Here is a 20536-nt window from a genome sequence, read left to right on the forward strand (position 1 = left end):
CAAGCTACAGAACCCCAGACCTATCCCTCACATTGCATTTATCGACTGTAATTGGTCTGTGTACCCATTGCAAGCCCTGCCCTGTCACCCTTACACAATGTGTGTCCCAGGCTTATTGGTGGAAGTTTAAGTCTTGACAGGGTTTTTTGGGGGGGGATAGCGGTGTCCATGTATGTTTGTGAATGAGCTGAACTAGTAACACTCTAAACATGTTCTCTCGTTACGAGACAAAAGGAATTCTCCCCAGGCTGTCATTACGCATAATAGCAACCCGCAGAGGAAAGAAACAGAGCTTTTCCATATGTGTTGGTTCATTTGTTTATCTTGAGGCCTGTGCTGCCTGTGCGGTGGTGCGGTCCACACAGGCAGCAGCAATGGGTCCAAGCACACAGAACGCTAACAGACGACTGTCTTTTTATGTTCTGGTTTCAGGGAGAGGCCGGAGACGTCGGCAACATCGGGAAAATCGGACCGCAAGTGAGTCTAGTGTTCTTTAAGCTGGCTTCGCAGCGGCGGAGAACTGGCGAAAATAGCTAGTTAGCGATTAGCCACTTCCGCGTCGTTAATGTACAGAGAGTGGAGGAGTTAATGCTCTTCCTGCTGGCGATACGCTGCTTTTTCATTAAGTCCAGCTATAGGAAGAGTCTAAACGCTGAGGGTTTGAGTTTCATTAGTCTGAGTTCACTGGCGTAGATTCAGACTCCAGAAGGTCTTGAAGTGGTTAAGTGAGGCAGAGGAGACGGGAGGCCGAGGAAGTTAAGTTGGCATCTCTTGAAATAATGACCCACTTTTATAGCCGGAAGGAATTTTCGTGATGCAATGAATTTTCATTTTTTTTGCATCCTTACACCGGGAGAGCACCACTCGAGCATGAAGAATTTCTCATTGGGGATGTGCTTTTGTTTGTGCCACTGCCTCTGCCAAAAGATTATTGGTCAAGAGGAACATTTCCTGAAAGGAATTCAACTGAAAGTTGGATGTTGACACTGATTCCAAGAAACATGCGCTGTACGTTTCTTGAGTACTGTAGGCCTACATCCAAATGTTCCTAGTCAAGTCAACTTGCCTTGTTGAAAAAAAGAGAAAGAAAATATTGATTTGGTTGGTTTGGTTTGAACAGCATGTGCCTCAACCTTGTGGCCATATAAATGAATGAAATCATTATTTAAAATTGGTCCTATTAGCAGCTAAACTGCGTTGTTTCAAGATTACATCTCATGATACTTGATATTCCCCGAGAAAATATCCCACACTGTGCCCACCCCGAGGCCAAGTACTGTACATTTGCCTCTGGAGGCCTCACAGTACAAATATTTGCATTCTGTGCATAGTGATTTTGGCGCACCAAACAGGCCTTGTGTGATTATGTTGCATAGCAATGGCCATATGAGAGGAATTAGGCACTTACCACATACTGTAGGGCCCTTTGAAGCCAAGGAGGAGCTGTGGACTCCAAAAAAAATCTCCCTCAAACATATGGAGGCTCTAATGAATGCCATGACATCACTTTCCAAATAAATGCAATGTGGAGGGGCTGAAAGTGGTTGTGGAAGCCCCCAGGTTAGTCTGAGGTTAGTACAGGGGGGTGATCTGTCCTCCCTGTATTACCCATGGGGCTCTCAATACAACTCGTTTCCCATAAACCCTTTGAGCCCTTCGTTTATTAGAGGATTTTTAACAACAAGCTGTATATTTGGCCAATTGGACCGACCACTTAGTATTCCATTTCGGGTGACCTTCCAGTTTACGGCAGGGAAAGAATGAAAGGCGTCCGACTTATTGAGGGCGACAACAGGTGGGTTCTGGAATATGTTTCTGATTCTCGATTCACACTTTGATGTCCGTGTTCTGTTCCCTATCGTTTACATGGAGAGAGAGAGAGAGAGACCCTCGCACTTTACAGTATGCCACCATAAGCTATTCTCCAGTCATCTATAATGGCTATAACAGCCTTTCAACTGTTAAGAACCTCAAAGGTTGACACCCGTCTGAACTCCTGAGAAACCAGTTCACCGCCAAGCTCTGAAAGCCTTGTGTGAAGAGTCCCTGTCACTAGGAGAGCCTTCTCCAGTGAGGCGATACGCGATCCCACGTTGTCTAACTTCATGCCCCAATTAAAGGATTTTCGGTGGTCGTGGAGACGGAGTTCCCACGTCTGCCGGCTGCGTTTGCTCAAAGACACTCCACAAATCTCTGTCTCCTGCCTGGGGCTAGAAAGATGACCTACTACCTGTAAGGTACTGTTCTGTGGCGGACCACTGTGATTACATTGGCTGGAGATGACGAAACTGTCGACATCTTTGTATATTCTGTGGAACTTAACTCCCAGGAACACAGCTGTTTCTGTACCTAGGAATGCAGACCGTTGAGCTCTTGCGTGTACTGTAGCCTGCTTGGCTACAAAAAGTCAAAAATGCAGATTCTCTTTCTCTGTCAATGGGGAGTGTTCCATGGATTAATTGTGACATAAGTGCCTTACACGGATTCATAGTATGTCTGGGCCAAATTGCCACAGCCATTTTTCTCTCTTTAGAGACCGTTGGCAGTGGTGTCGGCCTTCTGTCCAGGAAAGACGTCTTCCTCCTCCCCCCCCCCCCTCCTGTCTCCAATTAATAAACTCCAGAAGTGTCGTCTGAGCTCTCGGTCTGGGGCTGTCTCAAGTCTGTCTGTCCAGACCTTTCAGCTGGTCTCAGACAGGGCTCTAGACATAACCCGGCCCAGATGTTAGACATCTCTCTCCCTCGCTCCGTTTCTCTCTCTCTTTCTCCCTCTCTATTTTTCTATCTCTCTCTGTTTCTTTCGCTCTCTCTTTCTCCCTCCCTTTTTCTATCTGTGTTTCTCTCCTTCTCCCTCTCTCATTGTCTCTCTCTCTCTCTCTCTGTTTCTTTCTTTCTTTCTCTTTGTCTGTTGTTCACACGCACACACGCCACGGTTATTGAGCTAAGATGTTTTGGAATGGAGAGAGAAACAATTAAGAGAGGACGAGACATTTTTCCACGGGAATTAAATGCGGCAAAACAAAATTGGCCTGACGTCGTGTACATAGGGAAGAAGCCAGAGTGACCTCTTGGTTTAGTGGCTGACCAGAGTGGAGGCCATTTTTGGGGGGTTTTACCTGCCTCTTTCACCCTTCCCAGCGTGCATTGGGTCTGGCGCTCGGCCAAACCACAGCCCCATTTTCTCCCCAGACATCTCTCCGGTTATTCTCCCATTTGCCTTCACGGTGTTGTGTTGCTTTCTTAGTGTTAGTGTGGGATTCAAAATCACTGGTAAAGTTGCTGGGTTAGGGACATCTCTGCTACCTTGGCTTGGCTTGTGTCGGCCCGTTTTATGACGAGACTGTCTGGAAATGAAGGTTTGCGGAGAAAGAATGATGTACTTGTATGTTGTTTACTCATGTTAAGGGATATGGAGACGTATTCCAAACGACTTGATGTTGTACAGTATACATTAGCGACATGAAAAGAAATCTGCAGTTCGGGCTACCTGGCTTAACCCTTACTTGAAGTTCTCGACCAGCACTTCCTTTGGTAGAAGCATGTCAGAGAGGCCCCTCCCCTGTGCAGCATCATCACACGGTAGTACGTGACCCCCTGCCTTCCAGGTGTCGGCACAGGTTCGAAACCGCTTCCACAGATGGGTGGAGGTGCTGTCTCCTGCTTGATGACGCGTCTGTGCATTGACCACCCCCTCTCCCCTCTCTCCCCCTCTCTCCCTCCTCCCCTCTCATCTCGTCCTTAGGGTCCAGCCGGCCTGATTGGAAACACCGGTGGGATCGGGGTTCCCGGTGAAAAGGTAAAGTCATCTCCTCTCCATCCCCCCGCCCCCCCCGCCCCTCTCCCGCCATCAAGCTGTTGGCGTGCGCCGGCCCGCAGCCAATAAAAAGCCCCCTCTCCGTGACGGACGTCCCTGTAATTAGCCCTGTGTGAAACTGCCCGGCCCCTGGGGGTTGCAGACGCCGTGTCCCCCCCTCACATCCAGCCTCGGCCGCTCTGTCGGCGACAAAACCGCTTTTAATGTATTGCTGACGAACGGCGTCGTTGGCTAGGTGCGCGTGCACGCACGGGCACGCTCGGGGGTCACGCGCCCCCGCGTGCTGTACGTGGCTCGTTTTTTAAGGGCTCATTACATGTGTGGAGACGCCCGCCCTTAAGGCCCACGGTAATCTCAAGCTGCAGTTCTCAGCCCTCCGAACCTGCGAAACATGAAAAGGCTCCTCGCCGATCGCTCGGTGACTGGAATCATTTTCCCCGCGTTTTAGGCGCTAATTATTGACAGGACGCCCCCTCCCCCCCCCCCGTTTACCCAGAAGCCCGCTGTGTGTCAGGACACGTCTGACGGGAGCCTGTCAGGCCTACACAGCTGAAAACAAACCCTCCCTCGCTCGTCCCATCGGCCCCAGCCACACCGTTTCATCCCAGGCATTCATTTTGCATAAAAACATTTGATCCATTCCCGTTTCGCTTTCGACGGATGTTTCCAATACAGAGCTCTCGGGGCTGTTCTCCCATGGCAGGTTTCTGGCTGGTTTCTAAGGGAAAACCAATCCTTGTACAGTCACGACCAGAGAGCAGGGGATTACTATAAAGTACCACAGCCACTGGCGGGTGGAGAGAAGAACCAGAAAGTTGGGGCCACTGACCCCCAACTCCCCCCCCCCCCCCCCCCCCCACCAAGCCAGCTAGCCCACTTGAAGGGGTTCTCAGGTCATTAAAGGGGTTATCAGGTCATTAAAGGGGTTCTCTGGGCATTAAAGGGGTTGTCTGTTTAGTTTCACGGCTGTGGGAAACCGGCAAGCGTTTGGAATCTGGAGTCCTGGAGGTTGTGGGCCATGCTGTAAATGATCTCTTGTGCTTGGGTTTCCCAGGGCGACCGCGGTCCAGCCGGTCCGTTGGGTCCTCCAGGAGAGAGCGGGCCGAGGGTAAGTGCTGAACCTGACGCCTGTGCGCCGTCAAACGGGAGAATGAAACTTGGGCTAGCGCAGCTCCCTCGCTGGGGGCACTTGAGCGTCCAGTCTTTTGTATGAATGACATCTTTGCCCTCGAGGCTCTGCCTCTCTCTTTGCATTTATCTGAAGTGAGGCTGTTTTATTTTGCGCTGCGTCATGTCAATGGCCCCCCAGGTAGTCATCGGGCTCTGCAAGCTGTCATCGGAGGCTCCGGGTTTATTGTCAGGGCTGGGTTGTTCGCCTTGTGTGTCCTGTCGCAGCTGTGCCCTCGCCTAGATCCAGACTGAGGGGATCTATAGCTGGATCCATTGTGCTGTGTCAGCAAAGGTTCTAGTGGAGTGTTGTTCTGTGTGAGTGCTGGACTGTTCTGTGGGTCTGGAAATGGGAGTTTGGCCCTGGTCCCAAGCCTGTGCAGGGGACAGCTCCAAGTCTGTGGGGCTGGCTGGCTGGCTGGTTGGCTGGCTGGTAATGGACTACGTGCTGGCTAGCTGCGGCCCACACTGTGTGTGTTTCTGTGGGGAGAATTATGGTAGCCCTGGCAAGCCAAGCTGCCCTCTTACAGCCACACTGGCCTAGAGAATGATTCTGCATTGGTTTCTGTGTTATATTCTGAAGATTTTCTAAATCCTTTGTTTAGATACATTTTGAAATGTTATTTTAGCAAGTTTTTTTCTGCACTCTCACTCTCTACACTAGATAGATATTTGTTATGGAGAAAATAATAAATGTTCCCAAATACCCAACAACATTGTTTGCAGAGCAACTCCTTTTCATTGCCTAGATGTTTCACCTCCTGACCTGACGATCCTCCATATTGATTGTGTGTTGACTTCTCTCTCTAACTGTCTGTCCTGTCTTGGCCCAAGGGGTATCCAGGCTTACCAGGTGGTCCTGGAGATGTTGGTCTACAAGGCGCGACTGTAAGTGCCACCCAAACCTGAACTAAACTGGATGCTTTTGTTTCCACTGAGTTGTTCCGTTTACAGAAGACAGCGCTGTAATGAACTCCCCAAGCGAACACTTTATCCGGAAGGGTCCGCGTTTCACGGGCAGCATAGGGGGCGAGACGACACCGTGTTTAACACCAGGAGTGTTTCTGTAAACATTCAATTCGTCAAATGAACACTTACCGGCAGGCGTTTTTCTGTGTAGGAATATGGTGGTTTTATTTACAGTACGTTGTTGATGTACAGTTCGCGGGTCTTACCCCGCTGCCTATCTCCCTTGCCGTCTTTCACACAGGGGTGTCCACCTTCTAAACCAATCTCCGCAAGTTCAAGTGGCGTAAACGCTTCAACCGAACAAGTGGATCCAATCCAGAACGCCCGCTCCCGTTCACTCCTCCGCTGTCTCGACGACCTGCCGCAAACACCCCGGATAAACGTGGGGTGTTTCTCCACTCGATTTGTACTCTCCTAAACGGTGCCATCGAACTGGGGTGGGGTTTGATACCGACGTGCCCCCGTTTCCCACGTTAACAGCCCTGTCTTCTGTAAACTGTCCACGAGGAGCGGGATCGTTATACAGCACCTTTCGAGGGTCCACTTCCTCTTGGTCATTTGGGCCCTTTTTGGAAGTCTCTCTCTTTGGCTTTGATTAGCTCGATCTAGAGTAGACGATGGTCTTTCCCCTCATTCAGTCTGCGTCCCACGTACGGGACGCGAGCATTATGCAACCCCAGCTGGGCCGTCTGCGGTTCGGAGACGAGTCGCTTACAAACTGTGATTTACTGTGCAAGTATGAAGTTGATTTGGCATGAGACACTAATCAAACTCAATTCTCTCTTTCTTCTCTCTCTCTCTGTCTCTCTCTCTCTCTCTCTCTCTCCCCCCTCCCTCTCTCTCTGTCTGTCCCCCCTCCCTCTCTCTCTGTCTCTCCCCCCTCCCTCTCTCTCTGTCTCTCCCCCCTCCCTCTCTCTCTGTCTCTCCCCCCTCCCTCTCTTCCTGTGTCTTTCCCTTTATCTTTCCCTTTATCTTCCCCTTATCTCTCCCGGTATATATCTCTGTGTCTATCTCCTTTTGTCTCTCCTCTCCAGGGTCCTCAGGGGCAGCGAGGAACTCCAGGGGTTGCTGGGCCAAAAGGCCGAAGGGTAAGAGGGATTTAGTTTTCTCTGTCATCTCACCATTTCACGAGCTGTGGGGAACTTGAGGTACGATGGACAACAGAAGCCATTACCCAGGGGGATTGTGAAAGCCTGACGTCAAACACCGGCACACAATCAAGCGTGTATTTATGTTTCAGGCAGTATTATTTTATGGAGGCTCACAGTGCAAGATTATCTTAACGATTACCGTACGAGTACCGTAAAACAAAGATGGCGATAGGTGGACTGGACTTCTGTTGTAGCACTAAGCTGGTGAGACACCTGGTGGCAAGAAGGCGTATTGCATTTCCATTTGACAAGTGGAGCGTACAAACCTGAACTTACAGACGCCCTGTCAGAAAAAGTTGACCCTGCTTAGACTTAAAGGCAGCTGCATTTGGGACCAAGAGAGGAATCTGTTTGCTGCCCAGCTGCTTTTGCTGTGACTAGGGATCACGAGAGTGAACACTGCCCATCCGACTGCTCTGCGGTTAGGGATTTACGATGGGATGCCTTGGGTTGCTCTCCGGAGAAGTCAAACATTTTGTGAATTTCTTCGCCCAGTGTTGGATTGCTCTACCCCCATCGGGCAGTCCCATTCCACGGGGACTGTGGACGTTGGCACCGCAATGATTTTTCAGCTCTCTTGGCCTGGCATCCTGATGCCAGTGTGCCTAGCGATGCCAGGGCCCATGCACTCCCCGCCAGCCGTGTATTTATCTCGACAGACGGAGAAAAACGAGACGGAAACTCCACACAAGCGCCGGTCCCCTCGCACACGTTTTCACCGCGGTCTGCCCCCTCCCTCACTCCATCTCTCATCCCTCTTTTTCGCCTTTTCTTCGCTTTTTCTTTTCCTCAAATCTCCCCTTTCATCTCCAAGTAAAGCATGCAGACCGAAAGCCCCCTTTACGCCCTCGCAAAGTGTTTACACGCGCACGCGCGTGCACTGTCGTCTACATGTTGTTTACTTTAATTCATACCTACATGCCATATGCTTGTGGTTTTCTTTCCTGTTTTGCTAAAGTGTAAAACAGCCATCTGCTGGATGGCTACACAGACCTGGATGCCGTGCAGTGGAAACCATTCTGAAACCGCCACTTAGAAGTTAAACACCAGGAGAACGCAGTCGACTAGGATTCCCATGACGCCTCCGCGTAGAACAGCAGCTGTCGGATGTAAACATGCCCGCCCGTTTGCTCCGAGAACACAGGGCTTCGTCGATGAACGGTGCAGAAAAGCCCACCGCAGCAACGCAGATTACATCAGCAAAGACGATTTGAGAGTTGCTGTTTTCTTAACCTCTGTTATCTCCTCTTCTCATCGTTCAAACCCCCTGAGCTATAAAGGCATCGTCTCCCAGCAATGAAATATGGTACCTTTTGCCCTCGTTCAGGTAGTAATTCAGTCAAGTTCTCCGTATCTTAACTACCGCCTTCGCTTCATTTGCGGTCGACTGAAAATCTGCACACTTGCCCTAGAAATGTCACGTGTATCCTCCTGATCTAAGATCTGGATGAAATATCCGAGTCAGACAGACTGCTGGGCAGAGACGCAGACAGACCCACACACAGACTAGCAGGCCCGGCAGATAGACAGGCACTTAACCAGTAAGACAGACAGGCAGTTAACAAGGCACGCGACGAACAGTAAGAGCGTCACATTGGGGAGGGGGCAGGTTCTATTTTACAGATGGCTATCGACGTGACGAGCTTCAGGTGAGGGCTCAGTCATGGAACGTTTATGGGAGTGTCAGCCTGTAACACAGGGGTGGCCAAGCAACACCCAGGTCGACGTCGCCTGGGTAGGCCCAGCGAAGAACAGATTGGGATTCTATGCCGACTTTGTGGGCCTGTGTTTATTTACGTCTCTCATCCATGTCTCTGGATTTCCGTGTGTGTTTATGGGCGTGTGTGTGTGTGTTTTTGTCTAGCCCCCACTTTCCTAAGCTTGTGATCGACCGTTTTTCGGTGCTGCCCAAACCCAAACTGACTGTTGTTGAAGTGGAGGTGTGGGTGTTTGTGTCGGTGTGCCTGCATGTACGCCATGTGTGTGGTACGGTTTGTATTGTGTGATAGCTGGGTAGATGTGGAATGTGGCTTCGGGAACAGGGAGGGTTAATGGTCTGTGTTTCCGTATCCTAGGGGCCCAGGGGCCCGGACGGCCTCCCAGGAGAACCGGGGCCTGAGGGGACCAAGGTAAGAACGTTCTGGAAACCGGTTCTCAGTTCTCCTTTCACTGACCAGTGGTTGGTTGCTCTGTTATCTTTGATGTGATTGTAAGGGCATCCGTTTTGCTGTTGCCTAACTGCAGTGTTCTATTACCCTTTTTCCTCTCTCCCTCCTCTCTTTCAATCCTTCTCTCCCGCAGGGTGAACTTGGCGAAATTGGCAAGAAGGGTGAACCAGGCTCCATAGTGAGTAGTAGTAGTATTAGTAGCATTTTAGCTTCTCGAGGTGTCTTGACTGCTTACCTGCCAACCAAAGTTTTTCTACCCCGTCGTCACCTGACAGAGATTGAACATCACCACACCTCCTCAACCATAAATAACCAAGCTCTGTTCCGAATGTGCATGTTTGTGTTCGATGCTTTTCGTGAACAATTAACGACTGATACGGTGATTACGCACCGTCTCGGCCACACCGAAGCGAGGGCTTAAAGTGCCGTTCGGTTCAGCGAGGGGGAGAGCGAGTGGAAGGCTGCTTTTATCAGCTGAGAGTACCAGTGTTCCAGAGGGCTGTATCGAGTTAGGCCCCAGCTCAATTAAACCTCCTCCAGCTCGCGATGACGAAACCGGAGCTGGCTCAAACAAAAAAAAATAAACAAGCGGCAAAATAAAACAAGCGGCAAAAAAAATAAAACTATGTATTCTTTAACCGTAACCGATCCGACGGCTCTTTATTCAAGATGGAAACGACCCCCTCAGCTTTAAAAGCTGCTCTCGATATTGTCTCCTGACAGCGCTGGGGGGTATCATTAAGGCCAGGGGCCGGGAAAGGAGGAGGAGGGGGGGGGGGCTGTATGGGTACAACAGGGGCATATTGGTTGTTTTAATAAGGGGCGGGGCAGGGGTGTCACGGTGCGGCCGTGGGCGCTCATCATTTCGTCGAGGCTCAACGAGCCTAATAAGTCGGAACAGTGCACCTGCCTCATCGCCGTGTTTGATGTGCGCTGCCCGCGCAGTCACCGCATGCAATATTCATCTTGTGTTGTGTGTGTACACCATACGCGGGTGCATACCTCATCTTGTGTTGTGTGTGTACACCATACGCGGGTGCATACCTCATCTTGTGTTGTGTGTGTACACCATACGCGGGTGCATACCTCATCTTGTGTTGTGTGTGTACACCATACGCGGGTGCATACCTCATCTTGTGTTGTGTGTGTACACCATACGCGGGTGCATACCTCATCTTTGCTGGGCTGCCGAGCTGTCCGCCGTGCCCATCGTCATGGTCGCATGTTGTCGCTCCTGTTCCTGATCTGTGTCTTTTCCCGCTCGCAGGGCAAGGCCGGCGGCCCAGGGGAGAGAGGTGTGCCGGGAAAAGCAGTGAGTCCATTCCCCGCCGTGACCCCTAACCCATCCACCCATCCATCCTTCATGTTCCTTCCGAGCTGTCAAGTCGGAGGGTCAAGAGAACCGGTGCTGTGATTGTCCCATTGTGTGTGTGTGTGTGTGTGTTCCTGCACTTCACCCAGAGGCAGTTTTCATTCGTCTGGAAACGCTCCCATAGAAACAGAAGCGTTTCAGGCTCCTCGTTTCGCTGCTCTGCTGTGCTTTGCGCCACCGACAGAGCGCTGGTGTTTACGGCGTGCGGATATTGGAGGGCTTACGGTCGCGTAAGCCGGGCCAAGGTGCCTCACTTCGGTGTTATTGTCCAGCGTCCATGATGTACTGCAGAATCGATGGCCAGTGACACAAAGTGCTCCTTGAGAGAAACAGTCGTATGTAAACAGTGTCACATCTCTGGATGGGGGACATTAATCAGGCCTAATACCGGCCCGCTGGCTGGGACAGTAAGCATGCCGTGAGTTTGGATCCATCTCTGCCACACCAGGGACGCACTCAGGAAGAGATGCTTGATCGAGCTTGAATGCTCAAGGGCTTTTGGACTCATCCGTGGTTGCTTGATTCCAATATAGTGATAAATGATTCTGTTTTTTTTTTTTTTTTCCTGAAGTCACTTCTTGTCTTAAGAGGTGTTGCTTTGAGATTCTTTTATCTGTAGCACAGGCACGTGCGACACACACACACGTCCACAAATACACCCCCCACACACACATACGTATACACACACACCCATGCTCTGGCAGTAACGTGCCGTGCTCATAGTTCTGAGGTTCCCCTTTGCATAAGAGCAAGCTTAAGTTCTCTGGAGTCGGTGTTTGAGAGACGGCAGGTTACTAGTCCCAGTTGCTGTTTCTGCACCTGTGACATTTGAATCATCCTTATTAAATGCATGTGAACGACACAAAGTCTTCATGTATCAGTTAATATGAAGGTTGTGTGTCAACGATGCCATGAGGATCACGGAGTGTCGTGTCGGAGTGTCGTGAAGCTGTTTCCTGCCCTCACCTTCCTCTAGACTCACAGCACCATCTAGTGGCTGTTCCTGCAAACAACAGGAACAAAGCTCACCTAGCAAGTCATTTAGCAGGCACTTATCCAGAGCGACTTACAGTAAGTACAGGGACATTCCCCCGAGGCAAGTAGGGTGAAGTGCCTTGCCCACACACGTCATTTTGCACAGCCGGGGATCGATCCGGCAACCTTCTGATTGATAGCCCGACTCCCTAACCGGTCAGCCATCTGACTCATGTCACACAATTCACACAGACAAACTCAATGTGCTTCACATGGATAAGAACGACAAAGTACATCAAATTCAATCGATTTCAAAACCCATCATGAAAGGAAATGAATATCATTCAAATGATAATAAAAAGAAGTGGAGTAAAAGCATAGTGAATACGGTAGCCCTGACTGTATGTGGGCTGAGAATCCTGAGACGCACTGATAATGAAACTATACAATCCCACGACGGACGTCACTTACCCATCAGGATTGACTGGAGGTCTACTTCCAGTGAGGTTAGAATATATATTTACGATAGTTGAGATTTATTGGACATGCTTATCACCACTCTTATATGAACTGATAAGGCATGACATTATCATGAGGTAATTGCCGTGCTGCTGATTACAGGGCATGGTGTTATAGTTTTATGTCTCAATAACGTGATACCCACCCCGATGATAAAACTATGATTCACTGTTCGGCACTGACGATTCTTTCGACCTTTTGATTCTTTTGTTTTCTCTCTCTCTTTTTTTTTCCATCGACTCATCTTTTTTACACATGTTTAACGTGGATGCATCTCAGATATGACCTAAATGTTTTTGGACCGACGCTAGACAGACGTACTGAACACGTGAAGACCTTGTGTCCTTCACGTCATTCGAGGTGGACGCGCATAACTCGGCTCTTGTTTTTGGTTTTGGCCAATGGCTCATCCAAGTGAAACAAGCTCATTGTGCCTGTCTCTCTCTCCCAGGGTAAAGCTGGCATTCCTGGAGGTACAGGAGAGAAGGGACCCCATGGTCTACAAGTGAGTAAACAACTCCCTTCTACCGCACAACACAACACAACTTGGGCCAGCCCCCAACAGCAAAACATACAGCATTGTCATGACTAATGGAGCCACGTGATAATGCATGACGCTCACCAGACTAGCTCTGGTCAAAGACACTCATTAAGTCTCCCTCCCTCTGAGGCAAATCCTGTTTATGGGAAAGGAACGTCAGAGTTCTAAAAGATTTATCCAGCCCAGTGTAAACATGTAATCAGCTCGGATACGACTCAGCTATCATAAATCAGAGGTTCCGGGACTCTGTAAAACACAATATGAGGAAATCTAGGGGTTTTTAGTGCGAGTGACTCATTTTTCCAGCCTTTCATAAAAGCTACGCTGCCTGAACACACAGGCACACACACCAACACACATTTACACACTCACACATTTATCCCCCATATTTCCCCCTCTTATTTGTCCCTAATTCTCACATTTCCTGGAAAAAATTGAAATCCCACAAGTACTTTAAACAATCATATACAATTTGTGTATCTAAGAGATACCAGTACCATGAGCCCCACTGTATTATTTATGTTAAGGAGCTCATTTAGAATTAGCCTTGGTGGGGGCCCCACCACATTAGACATTGCTGGGTCCCAGTTGACTCTGAGGCCCCTGACTTTTGGTTTCTCTCCCTAGGGGCCTAAAGGACCTCCGGGGGAAACGGGACCTGATGGAGAGCAAGGCCTTGAGGTACTTCACCTCCTGGTCTGTCTCTCTCTCTCTCTCTCTCTCTCTCTCTCTCTGTCTCTCTCTCTGTCTCTGTCTCTGTCTCTCACCTCCCCTCCCCTGTTCTTTCCTTCACTCCTACCGCTGTGTCTCTCACTATTTCTCTCTCTCGCTATCATCACCCCCCCCCCCCCCCCTCCCAGACATGCATAGACACACTCACACTCACAGACAGATACTCACTCATACTCTTTGTCGACGCAGGGCGCTCCTGGTTCGGAGGGGGATCTCGGTGCTGCCGGAGAGCCGGGGTCAAAGGTGAGTCCAGGAGAACCCTGAGCTAAATGACTGTACAACCGTCTCGGGTCACTTCCCCCTCCCCCCTCCCTCCCTCCCCCCCTCCCCCCGGGCCCCAGCTCCGAACCATCATTGATGTGAAGCGAGTGGCTCCCGTCCCTCCGTGACAGTGAAGCCAGGGAGCTTGTTCCCGTAAGTGCCCACTAGACATGACGGTAGCCTCGGGGAGGAGAGACGGAGGAGAGACGGGACTCTGGAGGTTAACCGTGAGCGTGTGTGTGTGTGTGCTGGAACCGATAAGCACCCCTGAGCTGCTGTGTGTCATCCCTGCAGGGCGACGTGGGTCCGACGGGAGGGGACGGAGAGCAAGGACAGCAGGGTGTGAGAGTAAGTGGCTCACGAGCCTCCCTAACCCCCCCCCCCGCCTCCTAACCCCCCCCATCCCCCCCCCCCCCCCCTTTGCTTGCTTTTGCGGCGGAAAAGCGATACGCCACAGTGTATTTGCTCGGCCTGTCATCTGATCGAGAAGGGATTGGCCGGCACGGAGTTGTTCCGAGTGGTCTTGCGCCGTATCAATAACCCCTCCGGTTCTGCCTGACTCGTCTGGTCTGTCCGTGTCGCGTTCCAAGGCTAAGTCCCCCCTTTCAGACAAAACCAGCCTTTGTGCATCAGTGCTTGTTTATGGTTTTAGTCAAACAAGCAACACGGTTCTGTTTGGACATTCTTAACGGCCGGCACGCTCCCCCCCCCCCCAAGATAAAAAAGGAAAAGAAAAAGCAAGCCGTATTCGATTGTTTGCCTTTGCTATTAAGCAAGCGTCCTGCATTCTTCAATTAGTCCCTATTAACCGAAGGAAAACAGGCGCCTGTTTCGCTCTGTAACAACACACGGTAACGACACACTGTAACAACACACATGGCTGCACACACTGTACTGTAAAAACAAAGTCTATATCCGTTACTGTTGGAATAGATTAGAGCAGTGTTTGTCGTAACAGGAGTGGATGGCGTTTGTGCTAAAACACCGTACTGTGTTTTAAGGGCGCTCCGGGTCCTGTCGGTGAGGAAGGGCATCAGGGAAATGATGGACCCAAGGTAAGCAGTGGGTATCCCAGGCCTGGACATAGTTGAAAGACGTGGTTCCTCTGACCTGGTGGTCTTCTTTTATTTGTCCACTGAACACCGTCTTTGTCCCTCTCTCTCTCGCGCTCTCTTTATCTCCGTCTCTCTCTCGTCTCCTTCTCTCCCTCCTTCCCTCCCCGTCCTGCCAGGGTGAACCCGGAGACCGAGGGCCTGTTGGCGAGGCAGGGGACAGGGGGATAGAGGGAGACCCCGGGCCCCCTGGACCCGCTGGAGAAGCTGGGAAGCGTGGCTTTCCTGTAAGTAGTCGTTTCAATGGACAATCCAAGTAGCGGTCCGGATCAGACGGTCATTTTGATTGGCTGATGGGGGTGGGTGGCTGTTCTCATACCCTGGTGTGTTCCAGAAGGTTCTATTGTAGTTCCGTCAGTATTTCTATCGACCGAAGACAGACAGAGGGACATAAGAAGGGAAAGGGCCCGCATTATGATCAGAGTGGCACAGGTCTAGAACGACATCAATCAGTCCTGGTCCTGAAGGGTTAGTGGAGGTCACTGAGGTCAGAGAGGTAGGATGTCCTTGCAGACCTGCAGGGGGAATGTCTAGGCTAGGACAACCTGCCAAGTCCATAACAACCCGTATCTTTACCACAGGGACCCGAGGGCAAACAGGGTCCTCAAGGCAACCGTGGGCGGAACGGCAAGAAGGTAATGTGCATCGACGTACCGGAGACACCCACTTGTTTATCTGTATGGGGAGTGACCGAGCGGCCATTTTGTCGCTTCCGTTTCCAGGGAGAGAAGGGGCCCGCAGGTCTCGCTGGGGAGACTGGCACTCCAGGAGACATCGGACAGCCGGGGGAGAAGGGACTGAAGGGGGCCAGAGGAACCAGGGGCACCCCGGTCAGTACCAACGACCCCCCCACCCCACACACCCCGACCCCCCGCCTCCCGACTCCCATCTCCCTCAGCAGACACTCAATGCCGTATTTCTGTCCGCATGCTGACTGTTCTTATTTTTCTTCTGAAATCAGACAGAAACATTTGCAACGTGATTTATCTTCCTGAAATTTGTATCCGTCTCCAAGACCAAACAATAGCCTCGGTGAAAGCAGCTGCACTGTAACTGACTCTACAGTACATTGTTCAAACCTGGCCAGCTTCTGGTTGATCAAGGGCTTAAACTAAGCAGTTTACCCCTGTAAATACATTACCAGCACCAAAGCTACAGTAATCTCCTAGTTTTCTAATGGTTAGCAATTAGCAAGTGACTAATCTGGTGGTATGAGCTTTGACATAATCTGTTTTTGTTATGAATTGAATGTAAAAACTTGATTTCAAAAACAGGCCGAAGGCTTCAAATAACGTTCTTTCGTCTGGGGCTTTCGCACGGGGGCACACACACCCACAAACAGGCGTAGACACACACACAACCACACACAACCACACAGGAAAATGCTCTCTTTTCAGCAGTAGAGCAACTCATTTGCCAGTACAGACCTTGAAACAGTGTTGTGATAGCTGGGAAGAGGAGATTTTACGTGCAGGTGTCGAAAGGCACCTCAGGTCTGAAACGGCATAACTGCCGTTTAAACGCCGAGGTTATATTTAGTCGAAGCACACAATTCCCATAAAGAGCAGCGACGACTCTTCTCAGAACCTGATCTTAGGGGGGTTTGTGTCTGTTTTGCGCATCATTTTCTAGGGTCGGCTGGGAATGATGGGACTGGAGGGACAGCCTGGCCTGGCAGGATACACCGTGAGTTACTCGATAGCTGCACACACACACACACACACACACACACACACACACACACATACAGGAGATGGTTGGTTATTCACCCCGTAGTATAGGATGTCACCTGATTATTTTTTTTTTTTAGATGACCTCCATTCACTCTGTTTGTTGTTTCGACACATGCCTCTGTGACCCCCCCTGAGGTCTTCCTCAAGCCTGTCTCAGCAGTTCCCTTGAGAGCCCCTCTCCACACCCCATTCCCTGTCCCCATTATCAACATTTTTTGCAGTGGCTGTGATCCTGGCCAGACGGGGGGGAAAAATGCACCTCTCGCCTTTCCCTTTTCCGTGCGAGGTGGTGTCTGATACTGTACCCGCTGGCTAGGTGCAGTCCGAGACCAAATAACGACACAGGACCCTGAGGTAGCGACACTAAATCTGACACATTGAGGCTAGCAGAAGCGAGTGACGGGAAGAAGGCATGAAGGGAACTCAAAGACCCTGGCTTTAGCCCCCCCTTTCCCCACGCCCCCCCGCCCAGAAACTCCTCAGGTGTGACGCCCGTGCTCCAGTCACTGGCTCGGGTGTCACGGCCACCACAAAGCCGAACGCGGCTGAATCTCCGATCTGTGCCTCTATTCGTGACTCGGTGTACGTTCGACTCGCTCATACCTCGCCCCTGTCTGGTGAGGGATTTCGGAGACGCTGCCAAGTCCAAGAGTTTAGGGAGTTCAGAGTGCTCTCCTTCCGACACTGTGTTGACGTTAAACACCACGCTGGCAACCGTCCATATGTGAATTTGACTGTGTGACTACATGGTCTCGGAGTCTGTGTCGGTGGTCAATAGGTGACTCGGTGGGTGTGCTTCTTTTAGGGTCACCCGGGCAAGCTTGGGCCCATCGGAACTCCTGGACCCAAAGGTGAAAAGGTAACCTGAGCATTTGAACGTGTTCACCCTCCTATCTGTTATTCCCATCTCGTGAAAATATATTCGGTGTCACCTTTTGAGCAAACGGTTGTTTTCGAAGTTAAACGTGATAAAGGCTAACCCGTGTCCCCTTTGCGGCATACATTTCACATAAATAGCTGAGCATGTTATGATATGCTACTGCAGTGTCAAGTGTGTGTGTGTGTTTTGGCTCGTTCCAGGGTTACCCCGGCGAGGACAGTAAGACCCCTGGACCAGCCGGGCCCTTAGGTGAACCAGTAGGTCTTGCTTTCCTTCCACATCTCCTTCCACCTCTCCTTTCACCTCTCCGTACTGTGTGCTTAGCCTGGAGATTAGCCCATCTCAGACACGCGTGCGTACCCTGTGCTGTTTGGATCACCATTCAAAACATTCCAAGTACTTCTGCGAAGTGTAGCCGGACATCACAAGCCTTCTTAAGAGCCTATGGTTTTTCAGACCATATACATTCTCCTTGGGGTGTTTTCGAAAGCGCCATCCGCTTGACCCGACTTAAGTCAACTTGAGGATCACTGTTTTCATTTTCTAGCTGGGCAAACAAAGCCTTTCTCAGGTTATTTAAAGAGGATCAATATGTCAGACGGACTTAAAGGCTTAGGATCGCTGCCAATTAGAATACCTCCAGCTATGACCGATTTATTCTTTGCCGTCTGGTGACATGTTTCCCAACATCCCCACTCTGCACAATGTACAGCCAGGTTTTCCAAAAGAGCTCCATTGGCTCACTTAGTCTTAGGCCATAGGCAGACCCAGGCAGACGGAATAAGTAAGCATTATGTAAGCAGAAGACCGCCAGTCATAGTAGATGGTAGCCAGGGCAACACATAAGAAAGAGGGCATTGTATATTCAAGTTGGCGCACTGCTACAGAACATGCCGTTCTCGTAGGAAAGCGACGGTTCCGTCTGTCTCACTCAAACCTCGGCAGATATTTCACGAATAAAGGGTTTCAGGGGAAATCCACAATGTCTTTATTAGGGGGGGGGGGGATCTCGTGCACCTTTTTTGAGGTGCGCTTTGTCACACAAAGACAAACCGCCTCGCTCATGTGACGCTGTGTGTGTTTGGGCAGGGTCCACCTGGCGAGCGAGGAGAGGTTGGAGAGCCCGGAGACGAGGGATATCAGGTAAACCGTCGTAGGAAGCCACATCAAACACGTCCCCTCAAGTCAGTCGTTGGCCACGCTTTCCTATTGGAAAGCTGCACTTTTGAGATATGAAAGAGAGACCACACACGCGAAAGAGAGACAGCGTACTAGATTACCACATTCCTTGGGATGAAGGGGGGGGGGGGGGGGGGGGGCAGGCAATCGGGTGTTGTTGTCATTGCGTGCCTTGGCAACATCCAAAATGTAAGACGTTCACATCAAAACGCCGCTTTTCCGTTTCATTTAAATGCCAAGTCAGGTGTGAAGTCAATGTAGAGATGAAAGTGATGGGGAAAAAACCTTAAAAGACAGAAACACCTTGACAAAGTTCCCAGATTTCCTTTCCTCTCAGCCCCTCCCCCCCACACACACGCACACACACACACTCAGCCCTCCTTTGAGAAAAATCGTTATTAGGCAGTGGGTGAGAGGCCTCCGGTCTTCTACGAAAGCTCCTAAACTGGCCAGTAAGTGACATTGTGGCTTTTCTCCCCTGTCGAGTGCTGAATTTACGGGTGCCATTTAGTCAAACCCTCCTGCGACTCGCTCTAATACAAAACATGCGTAGCTGCCTTGCCAGGGTACTGGATTATGATAGAGGTAGGCATACCTGAGGCTTTTTGCCTCAAGAATATGAGTGTAAGGAGTGAATGGGATTCGTTCGCTGTACTGTATGTCCCTGGCACCAAGCTCACAGGTCAAAAGAGCGCTTTAAGGTGGTCCTCTAAACCTTTTCTTGATGTTGTTTTCAGGGTAATATCGGTATCCCTGGACCCCGCGGGGCTTTGGGACAGCAAGGATTACCTGTAAGTCCAATGACCCCCCCCCTACTCTCTACAGATGTGTGCTATAGGCAGCAGCAGAGCATGCAAGTCCTCTCGACATTGCTGTGTATTCAATGTTCCATTCTTGTTCCAGGGGACTTCAGGCCAGCACGGGGAGCAAGGCCCTAAGGGAGACAAAGGTTCTATGGTAAGAGGGTTAATCCTAGCCAACATCGCATCCTGGTGCACACACTCTCTGCTCTGTGCACCCAGAGATGGTTCAAATTATACTTCTGATTCATCCACTGTTTCCCATGTAGCTGAGAGCTACAGTATCCACGGTATGTTGCCAGGTTGTCGTGTCTCTGCAGGTAGAAAAAAGCTTGTAGCCGTTGTAGTCGGAGGTACTAGTGATTCCCCCAAGGGGGAATTGCAGAAAGGCTAGGCAATGTGGCAGTGCCCTTCCTGTCATGGAATGACAGCGAGACACTCAACACCAGTTGATCTGGGCTCGTCTCTTAGCTGTCATCGGTACTGTGGCATGGAGAAACTTGGCACGAAAAAGTCTCCTTGTCTAATGCTAAGAAGAGGATTATTGTTAGAAGTTATCCTTCTCTCTATGACTTCCGATAAGGAGGACAGGTAGCTAGCACGGAGTTGGAGTTTAACACAAGCATGGAGGCCTACTTTCTTTTGTACTTGCTTTTGATACCTACCTCTGTCAAATAGAAATGGTGAGAAGGGATGAATTATGCATGAAATCCGACTTTGTCAAAACATGCAGAGGGACTTGAATGTTGATGCCTTTGATATATGAAACAGGACACAAGGGAGAATTGTTTTTCTGACCACACACAATGCCTTCCTTCAAAGAGATCTTTTCTGTTTAATATTTATAAACAAAACGTTATTTATTATTGATTTTCCTCTTTGATGGTGACCATCTGAACTTTTCGAGAAAGAGGAGGAATGCGGAAAGCTGGCATTTATAAAACTTCTCCCAAAAGAGAGAGTCTCTGTAGAGACATTTGTCTGAAATGCATCTTATTTTAACTTTGGCTACTGTAACTTCAGGACAATCAGGGGATTTTTTTGTAAGACTGAAGCGTTACATAATTATCATTATAATCATCATTACAATGATGACACCAAAACAATATTCACTTTTGTTCCAAATATTGTTTGCCAGTATGTCCTGTCTAAAGCTGAGATTTC

General features: G+C 50.1%; 1 protein-coding gene across 1 annotated transcript in view; it reads left to right on the top strand.

Moving 5' to 3' along the window:
- LOC134012913 (collagen alpha-1(XXIV) chain-like) overlaps window positions 1–20536 on the top strand; it is a 40458-nt gene that overhangs the window by 10283 nt on the left and 9639 nt on the right. Inside the window, exons 12-33 of the mRNA XM_062452588.1 lie at window positions 433–477; window positions 3742–3795; window positions 4868–4921; window positions 5815–5868; window positions 6984–7037; window positions 9176–9229; window positions 9402–9446; window positions 10536–10580; window positions 12586–12639; window positions 13303–13356; window positions 13597–13650; window positions 13963–14016; window positions 14670–14723; window positions 14900–15007; window positions 15362–15415; window positions 15503–15610; window positions 16413–16466; window positions 17319–17372; window positions 17594–17650; window positions 18483–18536; window positions 19310–19363; window positions 19476–19529. Of these exons, the coding sequence (XP_062308572.1) occupies window positions 433–477; window positions 3742–3795; window positions 4868–4921; window positions 5815–5868; window positions 6984–7037; window positions 9176–9229; window positions 9402–9446; window positions 10536–10580; window positions 12586–12639; window positions 13303–13356; window positions 13597–13650; window positions 13963–14016; window positions 14670–14723; window positions 14900–15007; window positions 15362–15415; window positions 15503–15610; window positions 16413–16466; window positions 17319–17372; window positions 17594–17650; window positions 18483–18536; window positions 19310–19363; window positions 19476–19529 (1272 nt within the window). The remainder of the gene's footprint in view (window positions 1–432; window positions 478–3741; window positions 3796–4867; window positions 4922–5814; window positions 5869–6983; window positions 7038–9175; window positions 9230–9401; window positions 9447–10535; window positions 10581–12585; window positions 12640–13302; window positions 13357–13596; window positions 13651–13962; window positions 14017–14669; window positions 14724–14899; window positions 15008–15361; window positions 15416–15502; window positions 15611–16412; window positions 16467–17318; window positions 17373–17593; window positions 17651–18482; window positions 18537–19309; window positions 19364–19475; window positions 19530–20536) is intronic.

Source organism: Osmerus eperlanus, chromosome 26 (genome assembly GCF_963692335.1).
Source record: "Osmerus eperlanus chromosome 26, fOsmEpe2.1, whole genome shotgun sequence".
NCBI classification, from domain to species: Eukaryota; Metazoa; Chordata; class Actinopteri; order Osmeriformes; family Osmeridae; genus Osmerus; species Osmerus eperlanus.